This window comes from Rhagoletis zephyria, unplaced genomic scaffold, assembly GCF_001687245.7.
Source record: "Rhagoletis zephyria isolate East Lansing unplaced genomic scaffold, Rhagoletis_zephyria_1.1 Rzeph_scaffold_00005, whole genome shotgun sequence".
Classification (NCBI taxonomy): Eukaryota; Metazoa; Arthropoda; class Insecta; order Diptera; family Tephritidae; genus Rhagoletis; species Rhagoletis zephyria.
In genome coordinates this window covers 278,268-293,512 of record NW_016157089.1, presented here as the reverse complement: position 1 = coordinate 293,512, position 15,245 = coordinate 278,268, and the positions used below count along the sequence as shown (strand labels likewise).

General features: G+C 44.6%; 1 protein-coding gene across 1 annotated transcript; it reads left to right on the top strand.

The window, feature by feature from the left end:
• The first annotated feature begins 6,993 nt into the window (after positions 1-6,993).
• LOC108374530 (uncharacterized) lies at positions 6,994-7,892 on the top strand. The gene is made up of 2 exons (XM_017630539.1): positions 6,994-7,095; positions 7,183-7,892. The coding sequence occupies exons 1-2, from the start codon at positions 7,002-7,004 to the stop codon at positions 7,878-7,880; spliced, it is 792 nt and encodes a 263-aa protein (XP_017486028.1). The 5' UTR covers positions 6,994-7,001; the 3' UTR covers positions 7,881-7,892.
• The last annotated feature ends 7,353 nt before the right edge of the window (positions 7,893-15,245 follow it).

Genomic DNA, 15,245 nt, shown 5'->3' with positions numbered 1-15,245 from the left:
TTTATCCACGTCTCAGCTCATGCAAATTTTTTTTTTGCCTCCACGAGTTGGCGACCAGATAAAGCTAGACGTCTGCTTATTGGGTTTCGGACTGCGGTGTAACTAGGCGTACGTCTCAACTCCGGCATTTGTTTTCTCTACTGCGAACTTGATAATTGTATTAGACATCACCGGTGGTAGCCTCAACGAGTCACAACTTCAAGCGTTAAGAGCTTCCAGCCAGAAAATTTTTTTTTTTGTAAAAAGAGCCAGTGGTAAACATAGTCATGCCAAACACGCGTTCCGGCAGTAAAGGCAGTGCGACAGGCGGCGACGTCGAATGGTTGGACGAGCTAAACACAACGATACAGCAACAACCAGTGAAGTGGTTGACAGTCAGCAGACGACAATGGAGGCGAAACTANGCAGATGCAGGAGCTACAGGCGGAGTTAAGGCGGAGCCAAGAAAGACAGCAAGAAATATTAGCGGGAGCCTCTAGAGCACCTAGCAACGTGGGAGTTGAAAGCGTTAACGGCTCGCTTGCGGACGTATTGAGCGATCTTAATAGAACATTGGCAGATACGCGATCTGGTCAAGGGCGTAAGCTGTACGATCTTCCAGAATTTGATGGGCGTCCTGAAGGCTGGCCCATGTTCAAAGAGGCATTTACTATGACAACGAATGAATATCGCTACAGTGAGCGACAAAACACGATGCGCTTGCAAAAGGCTGTTAAAGGCAAGGCAAGAGAGGTAGTAGAGCGTCTTTTAATTCATAGTAGTAACGTACCGCGCGTTATTAGTACCCTGGAAGATCGCTTCGGTAGACCAGAGCAGCTGGTAAAAAGTCAAATCGCGAAAATATAAGGTGTAGCGCCAATACATGAAAACCGCATCGAGCAAATAGTGCCATTCGCCACTAAGGTGCAAAACTTAGCATCGTTTTTGGAGTCGGCTAATTGTGACCATCACCTAGCTAACCCGACACTCATGGATGAACTGTTGGCGAAGTTGCCAGTGCAGAAGAGGATCGACAGGGCCCGGCATGCCTTGACGATAGTACCGAGGCCGAACATACGCCATTTCAGCGACTGGTTGCAAGAGCTTTCGAGGTTGGTGGCAAGTGCTTGTGTTAATACAAACACAGATCACAGGCAGAGCGGAAGAGTGGATGGTCGAACGCGCTTCTTTCACACCCAGGACCTCAACGGTGGCAATCGCGGTAGGAGAATATGTGTGGTGTGTGAAGGTGAGCACGTAATAAGCAGGTGCAAGAGGTTTCTGGATATGCAGTGGGGTCAACGATGGCGGTTGGTTCGGCAAAAACGATTGTGCTTTAATTGTCTGAGGAGTGGGCACAGTAGCAACAACTGCACCGAGCAACATAATTGTAACATAAACGGGTGCACGAAGAAGCAGCACGAACCACTACATGCTAGGCGGCAGGAAATGGCGAACAGGCAGCGTTCATCGGAAGCAGCAAAAAGACAACAAGTTCTCACCAGTGCCATTATACCAAATCCATGTTCGAAATTGCTATATAAAATATTGCCAGCTCGGTTGTACGGCAACGGTCGAGTTATAAACAGCTTTGCTCTCTTCGATGATGGTTCGGCCATATCGATGACGAACAGTTACTTGGCTGGTCGCCTCGGTCTTAAAGGGCAGCAGGAAAATTTGACGCTGCAATGGTTTGGGGACACTACGGTAACCGAGCAGTCCAGCAGGGTCGATGTACATATATCTGGAGTCGGTAGGTTCAATAAAAAGTTTTTGTTGCGGAATGTCAGAACGGTGAACAACCTTCAACTGCCGGCACAGACACTCCAGCTGTCAGAGGTGCCGTATAAATATCGTAACTTGCCGATCAAGAGATACGATGGAGCGGTTCCTGAACTGTTGGTCGGGTTAGACAACGCACACTTGAGCATCTCAAGGAAGACTGTTGATGATGGAGTGAATGGCTACTCGGTGACACTTACTAAGCTCGGATGGATTGTATACGGAGGCAGGAATCGAGGCGTTGGCGAACGGTGTAACTACGTGCACTTTGCTAAAGTGGACGATAATGGTTTGGAGAGGCTAGAGCGCATGGTGAGCGATTATTTAATCAACGAAGGTCTTAGTGTACGCGAAGGGGTGCAGGACTGTGAAGCTGCAGAAATAGTCAGAGCTAAAGAGTTGCTTGAGAGCACGACCGTGAGAAAGGGTTTCTAACTTCGAGACAGGTTTACTTTGGAAGCAGGATAATGTAGAACTACCAGATAGTTGGCCAATGGCAGAAAACAGGTTGTTAGCTCTGGAAAGGAATTTAAACGCAATAATGACCTCAAGACAGCATATGTTCGGGTAATGAAAGAATACGAAGAAAAAGGGTACTCAAGAAGACTGACAGCGGATGAAATTGCGGCCGGAGGGAAGCACACCTGGTATCTACCCCACTTCGGAGTTTGGAATGCGAATAAGCCAGGAAAGATGCGACTAGTTTTCGACGCGGCGGCCGAAGTCGACAACGTCTCGCTAAACTCGGTGCTGCTTAGTGGACCGGAGCTTAATCAATCTCTAGCAACCATTTTAATGAAATTCAGACAGAAGCCGGTGGGCGTATGTGCGGACATAGTGGAAATGTTCCACCAAGTAAAGATACGCGCTGAGGATCAAGCAGCACAACGTTTTCTATGGAGAACCGAGGGGTGTTTAGCCCCATCGAGGTATACGTTATGAACGTGATGACGTTTGGAGTCACATGCTCGCCAAGCTCGGCACAGTTCGTAAAGAACAAAAACGCGGAGGAGTTTAGAGAACGGTTTCCCGAAGCGGTCGAGGCCATAGTCGGCAACCATTACGTCGACGACTTTGTCCACTGTAGAGAAAGCCATCCGAGTAACTGAGCAGGTAGCGTATGTACACAAAAAAGGGGGTTTTGAACTAAGGCGATTTGTATTCAATTCTGAACGGCTCACTAAGAAGATGAATGAAGAGGAAACGCACTCGTCTTGTGTAAATCTGGATAGAGACAACGCAGGCCTTTTTCAGAAAGTGCTTGGCTTACACTGGGATACTAATAATGACGTTCTGAGATTTGTGCTGTCGTTTACGAAGGTGGATCCAGTTGTGCTCGCCGGCAAGAGGAAACCAACAAAGCGCGAAGTACTGAGTGTTACAATGTCCGTGTTTGATCCATTCGGAATGGCTGGCGAATACACCAGGGAAGCGAAGCTTCTCATCCAGTCTACTTGGCGTGCCAGTATCGGTTGGGACGAGTATATTCCGGAGGAATCATATGACGAATGGCTAAAGTGGGTAAGAGGTATCAAGCGTCCGGAAGAAATGAGCGTGCCGCGATGCTACGGGACACTGTTTGAACAGGAACCAGTCGAATTGCACATTTTTGCGGACGCGAGCGAAGTAGCCTACGCTGCAGTAGCGTATTGGAGGACGTTAGCTGGAGCAGGTATCATTAAACCTATATTTATTGCAGGAAAAACTAAATGCGCACCGTTGAAACTTACATCCATTCCCCGTCTCGAGCTGCAGGCAGCAGTATTGGCTACACGACTTCGGCAGAGCATCCTTCACTGCCATGACAAGATCCCAAAGAGAGTGGTAATGTGGAGTGATTCCAAAACAGGGAAATCGACCTGGATTGACGGGCCAAGGTTCCTAGAAGAAGACGAGTTCATGTGGCCGCAGGACGAGGTTCCCTTAGATACGAACGAAGAAATTCGCGCAAAATATGCGGTGCTGACGATAAAGGTCGACGTTTCCATGTTCGCAAGATTTTCAACGCTTATACGCATGACCAGGGTGGTAGGCTGGATATTGCGGTTTCGAAACAACTGCTGGAAGAACGCGAGCGCAAGAATCTACAAAGGACTAAGCGCTACGGAAATAAGGCGAGCGGAAATAGCGATAATCCGTGCGGTTCAAATCGACCTTTTTGCTGAGGAGTACCATTCCCTGATTGCCGGAAGGAAGATAGAACGGAGCAGCTCGCTGAAAACACTCACACCAGTAGTAGATGAGGTAGGTGTGATGAGATTAGGCGGACGAATAGATGCTGCCACCGCTATCCCTCCGCATTCACGTCGGCCGATAATCCTGCCTAAACGTCACCACGTCACTGAGCTTGATAGTAGACTACTACCATAACATCTGGAAACACCAAAACGTAGCCACCATAATCGCGGAGATACGACGGCGATACTGGATACCGCAAATCAGAGCTGAGGTGCGTCGTGCTACCAAAAGATGTAACTATTGTAAAAAGGCAAATCCTCCTCAAATGGGGCAGCTTCCAGTGGATAGACTCACACCGTGCGTAAGGCCATTCACATATGTCGGTTTAGACTACATGGGACCGTTCACCGTGGCGATTGGTAGGCGAAGCGAGAATTGGATCGCGTTGTTTACCTGCCTCACGATCCGGGCAGTGCATTTAGAACTTGCTAAAGACCTTTCGACTGATACCTGTCTTATGTGCATACGCAATTTCATGAATCGGCGAGGAGCACCTGTACGCATCCGGTCAGACAACGGCACCAACTTCGTTGGAGCGGACAAAGAGCTGAGACGGCAGAGAATAGACTTCGAAAATGGAAAAATATTTAACGCATTGGCGAATAGAAACATTGAATGGGTATTTAATTGCCCCCTGAATCCCCATGCTGGAGGCTGCTGGGAGCGACTCGTCCGTAGCGTGAAAAGAGCCATGGGACATGCGCTAAACAACGACAACCTTCAGGAGCACTGCTTATATAGTCTCATATGCGAAGCAAAAATATAGTAAACTCACGACCGTTGACGCATATACCATTGGACGAACACACTGACGAACCGCTAACCCCTAACCATTTTCTCTTAGGTACTCCAAACTCGGAACAAACGCCACACCCTCACGAAGAGAAGATGATCCCCACCAGGAAGCAGTGGTATAAGATACAGCAAATGCAGCACAGGTTCTGGAGGAAGTGGATGGACGAATATTTGCCGGAGCTAACAAGGCGAACAAAATGGTACGAGGCGCAGAGACCCCTAGCAGTGGATGACGTCGTCCTCATCTGCGACAGTAACGTGCATCGTACGAAATGGCCAATGGGGCGAATAGTCCAAGTGTTCCCTGGCGTCGATGGGCAAGTGAGAGCCGCGCGAGTGCAGACCAAGGAGGGCATATTCAAACGACCAGCATGTATACTGGCCAAGTTGGACGTTGGTGAATCCGGCTAGATTCACGGAGGCGGGGATGTTGGCGCGGCTTGGCGGTTATATATAAAGACTTTGTAATTTGGTATGTTGGCAACCATAAATGTATTTCTGATTTTTGTAAAAACGTATGTATGTGGCAACGCTTAGCCAAAAAAATGTAACCGAGGTGTTAGCCATTATGTGCTGTGAAAATAGCGGCATTCGTGGCTGACATACCGGGAAGAACACACCAAAGTGTAAGTAATTGTTCATTTTGTTAATTTGTACTAATTTTTATACTTCCTAAAGGAAATAAAACGCATCAAGCATTATATTTGTGCGTCACAATAAGCAAAATTGGAGAGTTTTATTTATCGCCCGGAGCCACGAATCAAAGGAGACATCGTTTCTTACACGATCCATACATTTCGTCAGTGTATCTTGTACTCTCATAATGCGAGCCCCGAAAACGTATTCGCTATGCTTTCGTTCTCGTTGCTTAAAACCTTTCAATACAAATTGAACAAATTTTAATTAACATGGGAAATTTTAAAATAATTGTGGAATGCATAATCTGCAAATTATTCTTACAAAATAAAAATATTTTCTTGCATCATAATAAGCGTTCAGCACAAAAACTATGCAAATACTGACGCGATAAATATTGGACATGTAGCATTCGTGCGCGATCCATCAATTCATCAATGCCCTTGTTGAGCAAGATCCGGCAACATCTGATATCGATAAAAACTAAACTGTCAACTCGCTGTCTACGTGCCGCTGATTGGCTTTCGTAAATCGACTGTCAAAAGGGGAGAAGTCCATGGCGAAGAAGAGGTGAAAAGGCAGGAGATTTTTCTTTTTTCTACGGCGAACACGAGGCAAGAGAGGCCAAGTTTTTTAACGCAGCGAAAAATTTAATAAATTTGTGTAGTTATATCGAGCCCTGACCGCCAAAATAACGTAACCGACATTTTTTTCAATATTTTATTTTTGATTCAGAAAAGCATCTAGATGCTCTAGGAATATTCCTGCATCAAAAAGAAAATTTTGAAAAAAATGTCGCTTACGTTATTTTGGCGGCTAGGGCTCGATATATTGTAACTTAAAATATTGTTATTAATAAAGGCGCGTTTAAAAAAGGTCTTAACATCTTAAAAAACTTGTCTGGAGCAAATATGTCAGATGAAAAAAGGATAACCGGGGCTGATATGAAAAGCTGCAATTGCAGTCTCTGTACTAGAGTCGATAATCCGCACATGATTCGATGCACGAAATGCAGTCGTAAATTTCATAGAAAATGTGCGGACGTAAGCAACACCGTGAATAGACGACAGTGGGTCTGCCGGTCCTGTTCTGCTGCCGAAGTTTCAGCGGAGCCAGACACTGGCGCATCTGCCCCTCGCACGACAGATGCTACAACCGGGACTGTGGGTACATCTGATATAGCCCAAATATCAACCGTGGTAGCTAATATTCACAACAAATTTATAGACAATCTAGAACTAGAGAAATCGTTATTTGCTAAAAATAACGCTGATCCTATCCCCTTGTTGCCAACAGCAGGTCCGCAACTTGGCAAAAGTAGCTTCGATACTGACACAACACCATGCGATCCGGGTAAAGACGAGGATGCTCAACCACCGCCACATTGGCCCAGCGAGTTGAGGCATCCTGATGCACGGGTATCTCGGCCTCCGAGTCCGGCACAACCATCACGCGCATCAGTAGCTAGTAAAAGTCGTTGGATAGTCGAAGAACAGATCTTAATGGAAGAAGCACATATTCTTAAACAACGGCAGGAGCTCCTGAATAGACGAAAATAACTCCTGCGACGTATGGAGCTAATGAGTTCTGATAGCCGCTCCGATGAGGCAGAATGCTATACTCAAACTGTGCCATTGAAGCAGCATGCAGAAATGCGTCATAATGGTAAAACTATTGAAACAAATAATCTAAAAGACGTGCAGAAGCACCATAATCCGCCGCCAATAAACTTGCAGTGGTTACCCAACATAGGTCCAACAAACGCCGCTTCCAGCCATACAGCAAGCAACAGTCTAGTCGGACAAAATGTTATGGATTGCGTATCGCAAACAGCAAATCATCGTCACTTGACGCGTAATCAACTTGCTGCGCGCACTAGTGTAGGCAAAGAGCTACCAAAGTTTAGCGGTAGACCGGAAGAGTGGCCTTTATTCTTGGCGACCTACAACCAAACCACCGAAATATGTGGATTCTCACAGGACGAGAGTGTGATCAGACTCCGAAAGGATTTAGAAGGAGCAGCTCGGCAATCAGTGAAAAATCTATTGCTGTATTCAGAGTGCGGTCCACAAATAATTTCAACATTAAAAATGAAATTTGGCCGGCCTGAACTTATAATAAACGTTTTGCTTGACCAAATCCGTAACATGCCGCCCCAAACGACGGATAATTTGGAGAGCTTAGTAAACTTTGCGCTTGAAGTGCAAAATGTTTGCGCATCTAACCCAGAGCTGGAACAGAAATTAGTATCTAAGCTGCCCGCCATATTTCAAGCGTTCTGGGGAATGCACAAATTGTCACTGACCGAAAGCAATCTGGAAAATTTCAGTAAATGGTTGACCAGCTGGCCCAAGGTGCCAACAGCGTTATTATACCCAATTCGCAGAAGGAACGCAAGCGTGGTGTGTTACATATTCATTCCGAGGGAAAGAAGGACCACAAATTGGTAAGCTGTATCGTTTGCAAATCTAGTTCACATACGATATTTGATTGCGATTCCTTCAAGGGCATGTCACGAGCAGATAAGTGGGAAATAGTGCGGGCTCACAAAATATGTCGCCGATGCCTACATCAACACAGTCCGTTTAATTTCAGAGCGAAAATCGTTTGCAATATGGATGGGTGCCAATTGAAACATCATCCACTGTTGCATAAGTTTCCAGCTCATGTTACGACCAATGTAGTAAACACTCATATAATCAAAAACAACGAAATACTCTTTCGTATTGTGCCTGTTGTGTTGACGTACGCGTTCCTTGACGATGGTTCTTCGGTTATATAGATGAAGAATTACAAGACGAGCTGGAAATAGAAGGCACAAAGCGATCGCTATGTTTACGATGGACTGGTGACACGCATCGCTACGAGGATGATTCGGTAGTGGCCGATATTTTGTTATCGTCACCAGGTGGGAAGCGATTCACCCTTAAAGATGTGCATACCATCCGAGAGCTGAAACTACCATCCCAGTCGCTCGACGTCGCTACACTCAAGGCAAATTATAAGCCTCTACAAAATCTTCCACTGCAGTCGTACTATAATATGCGACCAAAACTTCTTATTGGCCTAAACAACAGTGCTTTAACATCGCCAACCAAAATCCGCATTGGAAACTTGACGGAGCCAATCGCTGTAAAAACCCGCATCGGCTGGACCGTGAAATGGCTATTGTCAAATGGAGCTGTTTCTCGCGAGCAGCATGTTTTTCATGTATGCGACTGCGAAGAGTCTGCCTGCGTTAACCTTCTGAAAACCCTCAAAGCTTATATTTGTTTGGACAATTTGTTGGAGTTGCCGCTAAATCCGCAGCTAGTTTGTCCAAACACGACCAACTAGCATTGAAACAGCTTGATGAGTCTACCAAACGTATATGAAACCAGCCTACTCTGGAAGTACTCTGAATTATCACTTCCCGATAGTTTACCTATGGCTAAACGAAGAGCACTATGTTTGCGCTCTAAAATGTATCGAGATCCTCAGCTATTTGAAACTTTAAAAGCGAAAATCGAGGACTATTGCAGAAAGGGATACGTGCGTAAATTACTACCCGAAGAAGAAATTGCTAAAAAATACTGGTACTTGCCTGTGTTTCCCGTTGTGAATCCCAACAAACCCAATAAAGTACGCCTAGTTTGGGACGCAGCCGCTAAGGTCAACGGCGTATCATTAAATGCAGTACTTTTAAAAGGCCCTGATCAGCTAACATCACTTTTATCAATATTGTTCAAATTCCGCCAGCGAAAGATTGCAATTGGTGGTGACATAGCGGAAATGTTCCACCAAGTGCTTATTAGGTCGGAAGATCAAAACTACCAGAGTTTTCTTTGGTATGATCCAGGGGCTCAACAACCTACAACGTATATTATGACGGTCATGAAAAGGTGCTTAGCATGTGGTGGGCGACTATGGATGACAGTCTTACATTTAGGATGTCCGAACACAAGCGGGGCAGTGACCTAATACGCACAAGTCGGTGGCCTACTAAAAGGGAGGTATTAAGCCTTGTTATGACCATATTCGATCCCCTGGGCCTCATTGGGTACTTCGTTATGTACGCAAAAGTACTCATGCGAGATATTTGGTGAAGCGGATTTCCCTGGGACGAACAAATCCCTGATGCGTTATATTCGAATTGGCTTCGGTGGATACAAATTCTTCCGAATATGGAGAGAATCAGAATCCCCAGATATTACATTCACCCAAATTTAACCAAATATCCTAACTTATAGTTGCACACGTTTATGGATGCAAGCGAAAAAGGGTATGCAGCTGTGAGTTATTTTAGATACTGCGAGGATGACTTCGTTAATTGTACACTCGTTGCCTCAAAAACAAGGGTATCACCAATCAGAATGCTAACGATTCCTCGGCTGGAGTTGCAAGCAGCGATTTTGGGTGCTCGCTTGGCGAAGAGTATCATAGAGGCACACTCGGTTTCAATCAAGCAATGTTATTTTTGGACGGACTCACGCACAGTTCTCTCCTGGATCAACAGTGACCATCGTCGCTACCAACAATTCGTCTCATACAGAATCAGTGAAATTCTTGAGACTACCGAACCAATTAAACGGCATTGCATATCAACAAACGATAACTTAGCTGATGAGGCTACTAAGTGGAAGAAAGCTCCTGAGGTCAGTTTGAAACTCGCTGGTTTAATGGTACACCGTTTTTGAAGCTGGAGGAAAAAAATTGGCCAGTAGAGTCCTTCTCACCGGGAGCCGCAACTACAGTAGAGCTTCGTGCCCAGTACGTTGGGACACATCATGAAGGACGGTTGAATGCATTTATTGCATTGGACCCAAATCGTTACTCATCCTGGCGTCGACTTTTAACCATGACTGCAGCAGTCGTATGCAGTGCCAAAATTTTGTTAAGCCGCGTCAGACCACATCCTGAGGGCATTGATGGTGTAAGCAGCTATCGTACACCGCGAACTGAAGACTTCAAGTTGGCCAAAATAATGCTGTGGAGGCAGGCGCAGTTCGATACTTACAAAGACGAAATATATTCCCTTAAACATGTGAAGTACGTTGAACGATCCAGCTCACTTTACAAGTTATCCCCATATCTGGATAGAAACAACATTATGCGACTTGGCTCGCGCTTAACTTCAAAAGATAGAAACGGTTTGTTAATCCTCGCCAAGAGTCATCGAATGACGCGCTTGATTGGGGCTGACTTCCACACGAAATATCGCCATCGGAATTTAGAGATAGTAGTGAACGATGTACGACAACGATACTGGGTGCCGCGGCTAAGAGTAGTCGTTAATGAAGTTCAAAAGCAATGTCAGCGCTGTAAGTTGAACAAGGCGAAACCAAAACCTCCGATAATGGGACAACTACCCTCGGCTAGAGTTTCTGCATTCTGTCGACTATTTACGTACGTGGGCGTTGACTATTTCGGACCTTTTATGGTATCGATAAGGAGAAGTAGTGAAAAGCGGTACGGGGTATTATTTATGTACCTCACGACGAGAGCGATTCATATTGAAATCGCGCATACTCTTTCAACAGACTCCTGCATCCTTGCAATTCGTAATTTCATAGCCCGACGAGGCAATCCCATTGAAATCTGGAGCGACAATGGTACAAATTTTAAAGGGTCCAACCGAGAAAGAATTGCGGACGGTATTCGCGCTAATGGATAAGAATGAAATAGTCAAAGCCTTCACTAGTCCTAACATGCTCTGGAGGTTCATTCCACCATCAGCACCGCACATGGGCGGTGTTAGGGAAAGGTTGGTACGTTCAGTGAAAGACGTGTTGTATTACACCTTGGGAAGTCGACAAACCAATGACGAGCTACTACGCGCAGAATTAATGGAAGCCGAAATGACGGTGAACTCGCGTCCACTCACCTATATGCCTATATCTCATTATGCGGATGAAGCATTGACTCCGAACCATTTTCTCCTTGGCAATTTCATCAGCTCTAAGCCTTTGTCAGAACTCAGCAATGATGGACCACTCCTACGTAGAGGCTGGCTCGCTTCTCAACAACTGGCCAACACCTTTTGGAAATGATGGCTTAGGGAGTACCTTCCAATCATCACCCGACGTTCTAAATGGTTTGAAAAAGTTAAGCCCATCGAAACCGGAGATGTGCTTATCGTCGATCCTAATCATCCTCGCAATTTCTGGCCCAAGGGTAGAGTTGTCAGTGTACGTAAAAGCGCTGACGGACAGGTAAGAAGCGCGACAGTTAAGACCATAACTGGCTTATATGAGAGTCCGGCGACGAAACTGGCCGTTCTTGATGTAGAATCGTTGGTGGAACCTAGCCAGGTTACACCAGGGGGGAGTGTTGAGCAAGATCCGGCAACATCTGATATCGATAAAAACTAAACTGTCAACTCCCTGTCTACGTGCCGGTCGCTGATTGGCTTTCGTAAATCGACTGTCAAAAGGGGAGAAGTCCATTGCGAAGAAGAGGTGAAAAGGCAGGAGACTTTTCTTTTTTCTACGGCGAACACGAGGCAAGAGAGGCCAAGTTTTTTAACGCAGCGAAGAATTTGATAAATTTGTGTAGTAATATATTGTAACTTAAAATATTGTTATTAATAAAGGCGCGTTTAAAAAAGGTCTTAACAGCCCTTTTTTTGCAAAATTCGGAAATTGGCGTACATTTATCACTCCTATTCTTCTTAAAACAGCCACTTCACCAATACATTTATATATTCCCCTTCCCTTTACACTTTATTCGATTAGTTATAGCTTTCTTTATTACTTTAATTTTAACCAATTAATTACAATTTATTAAATAAAAACACCTTCGTAATCCCGAGTATGCCTTTGGTTGCATATGCAAATTAAATGGCGGCGTTCAGCTGCCCAACTCCAAAGTATACAAGAAGGATGAGAGACAAAAGAAAATAAGATATAACCCAGATGCATTAAAAATATAAACCTTTCCATGGGAAATATGTATTCGAAGGCCGAAGGCCACCTACGCAAATGTGTTCAGCCCCCCTTCTTTGGCAACACAAAAAGGAGAATTCGACTCAGTGAAGGTTATATTTCGGAAGTGCGGGCGAAGGCCACCTACGCAGAAAGAAGTTCTGCGCTAAAATACTATCATGTCACTAATACTATAACATTTTTACCTGTCGCGTTTTTTTTGTATAACAACATTTTTAGAGACATTTCTTTTTATAACTTTTTCTTAGTTTACTTTTTTTATACAAAATCGCCTGATAACCAACTTGGAATAATTTTTTCATTTCCAAATTCCACGGTTAGTTGGCTTATATTTCACTTCAAATTGCTCAGTTTGCCTCGGTAAATGCCGTTTTTCCCCCCATTTTCAAACGGTTCGCCAGGGGTCTGCGGGAGGTCCCGAAGAGGGGCGGGGCTTTCGTAAAGTGTGGACTGTTCCCTTTCGAATGGGGGTGGTTTAGGGAGCCACGCCTCCTTCCCCTCCGCCCTTCACCCCCAAAACGTTGGGCCAATAACTAAACATTTCCCAGAATTAATAAGGAAAATGTGAAAAAATGTTTACTTTTGGGCAAGTGTTAGTAAATTTAGGTAAATTTAAAGTTTCTGAGGCGTCTTTTACCAGACCAGACCAGAATTGTCAAAATCGGCAAGACCAAATTAGCGGTATGTCGGACGGCGCCACCTTTGTTCGCTTCATCGTGAATTCGAACAGGATTTAATGATAAAAAGCGGCAGCGTTGCTTTTTCGAGTACACAGTCACAGTTGCTAGCTGCGTTTCAGTGATCGCCGATCGAGATTTCATTTGTTATTTTGATAAAAAGTCATGCAAATTCAACATCGATGTAAAGCTGATAGAAATCTGGATCCCTTTGTTGTTGTTGTTGTTGTTGTTGTAGCGGCTACAACAACCCCGCCCAGATCGGTTGGTATCTCAGTCGTTGTCGTCAAGTTCCACTAACGGCAACCCTAGGAAGCGTGCAGCTTCTGTGGGATTTGTCCCCAGGGACAGGGCCGTTAGGGTTGTCGGGTTTTCCGGGCATGCGAAGAGATGGTTCGAGTCATGTGGGGTCTCTCCGCATGCCGGACATTCGTTCGGCACATCCTCATTCAGCCTACTCAAGTAGGAGTTTAACCTGCTGCAGTAGCAGCCGGAGCGAAGTTGAGCAAGTGTAGTGCGTGTCTCCCGAGGCAGATGAAGCTCTGTCTCGTCAATGTCCGGGGGGGGTATGCCCAGAACGGCATTCACAGGTCTAGAGTCTACATAACTCGAGACTGAGTCCCTGTGAATGCCGTTCAGGGCCTGTCTGTACGCTGTCGGGTCCAGAGGTTGCTTAATGAACCTCTGGACTTCGTCCGTCAGTTCATATAGATGCCTCCTGACGTGCCTAGGCGAGGGCTCCTCTTCAAGCAGCTGTCTGTTTGGGTGGCCACTTCTGTGGCTCCCGATCAGGAACTGCTTGCAGAGCATTATGTATCCCTTTGTGGTCAACACTGTTGGTTTTGTTTCATATTTAGGCAGTTTTAATTGACAGCACTAATAAATTTTCGATTATGGTTTAAACAATTCAAGTTTTTGTATTGAATGTTTTGCTTACAATTTATTTTTCCTTTTCGGTAGGGTTTTTATCATTTTATCTTCTCCCTTGCAAATTGATCATCATATATTACGTTTATACGTAAGCTATTTCCAAATAAAAATAATTTGCAAACACCTAACTCACTGTTTATTCGATGGTGAAAAATTCTTTTTTGTTGTTATTTGCAAATAATACGTGCGTATAAACGTAGTAATAGATACGGATCTGAGTAAGCGTCTGGAACACTGCTGTTTGTCAAAAGCATACGATTCGTGTAAATGTACATTTGTTAAATGCGATAGGGGTGGGGTTTAGTATCGCTCACAACTATTTCGGGCTATTCCGTCCAAAGGGGTGGCCCGATCCAAAAAAAAACCACACACTTGTAGTCAAGGGTCTACACATTATTTTAACACTCACTTTTGTAAATTTTGGTCACTAATTTATTTACGAATTGGGTTTGAAATATGACCTTTTTTGTAAAATTCGGAAATTATCGTAAATTGATCATTCCTATTCTCCTTAAAGCAGCCACTTCACTAATACATTTTTGTATTCGCCTTCACTTTACACTTTACTCGATTATTATAACTTGCTTTTCGACTTTAATATTAACCAATTAATAAAAACACCTTCAAAATCACGCGTCTGACTTTGGTTGCATATGCAAATTAAATGGCGGAGTTCAGCTAACAAACTCCAAAATATGCAAAAGAATGAGAGAGAAAAGAAGATAGGATATAACCAGTAAGCATTAAAAATATACAAAGGTGTTCTCTGCAAAAGGTGTTCAGCTCCTTTTCTTCGCAAAACAGAAAGGAGAATCCTACTGCCTGAGGGTTATAATCCCTAAAAGCGGCCGAAGGCCGCCTACGCAGAAAGGGGTTCTCTGCAAAAGGTGTTCAGCCCCCCTTCTTTGGCAACACAGAAAGGAGAATTCCACTGCCTGAGGGTTATAATCCCTAAGTGCGGCCGAAGGCCACCTACGCAGAAAGGTGTTCTCTGCAAGAGGTGTTCAGCCCCTTTCTTTGGCAACACAGAAAGGAGAATTCTACTGCCTGATGGTTATAATCCCTAAGTGCGGCCGAAGGCCGCCTACGCAGAAAGGAATTCTACCCAAAAATACATTTGTTAAAAAGAACATTATTTTTATAAAAACTTGTTTTTTTCTATTTTTAATTAACTTTTTTATTCTTTATTCAAAATCACCCGATATCTAATTTGGCATTTCTTTTATTAAAAAATCCCACGGTTTCTGTTAGTTGGGTCATATTCCACTTCAAACTGCTCAGTTTG

Bases quoted from the DNA above. Each gene is read 5' to 3' on its own strand.
- LOC108374530 (XM_017630539.1), top strand. From the start codon at position 7,002: ATGGAGCTAATGAGTTCTGATAGCCGCTCCGATGAGGCAGAATGCTAT. The intron at 7,096-7,182 runs GTAAAACTATTG...TACCCAACATAG, and splicing joins TGCAGAAATGCGTCATAATG to GTCCAACAAACGCCGCTTCC.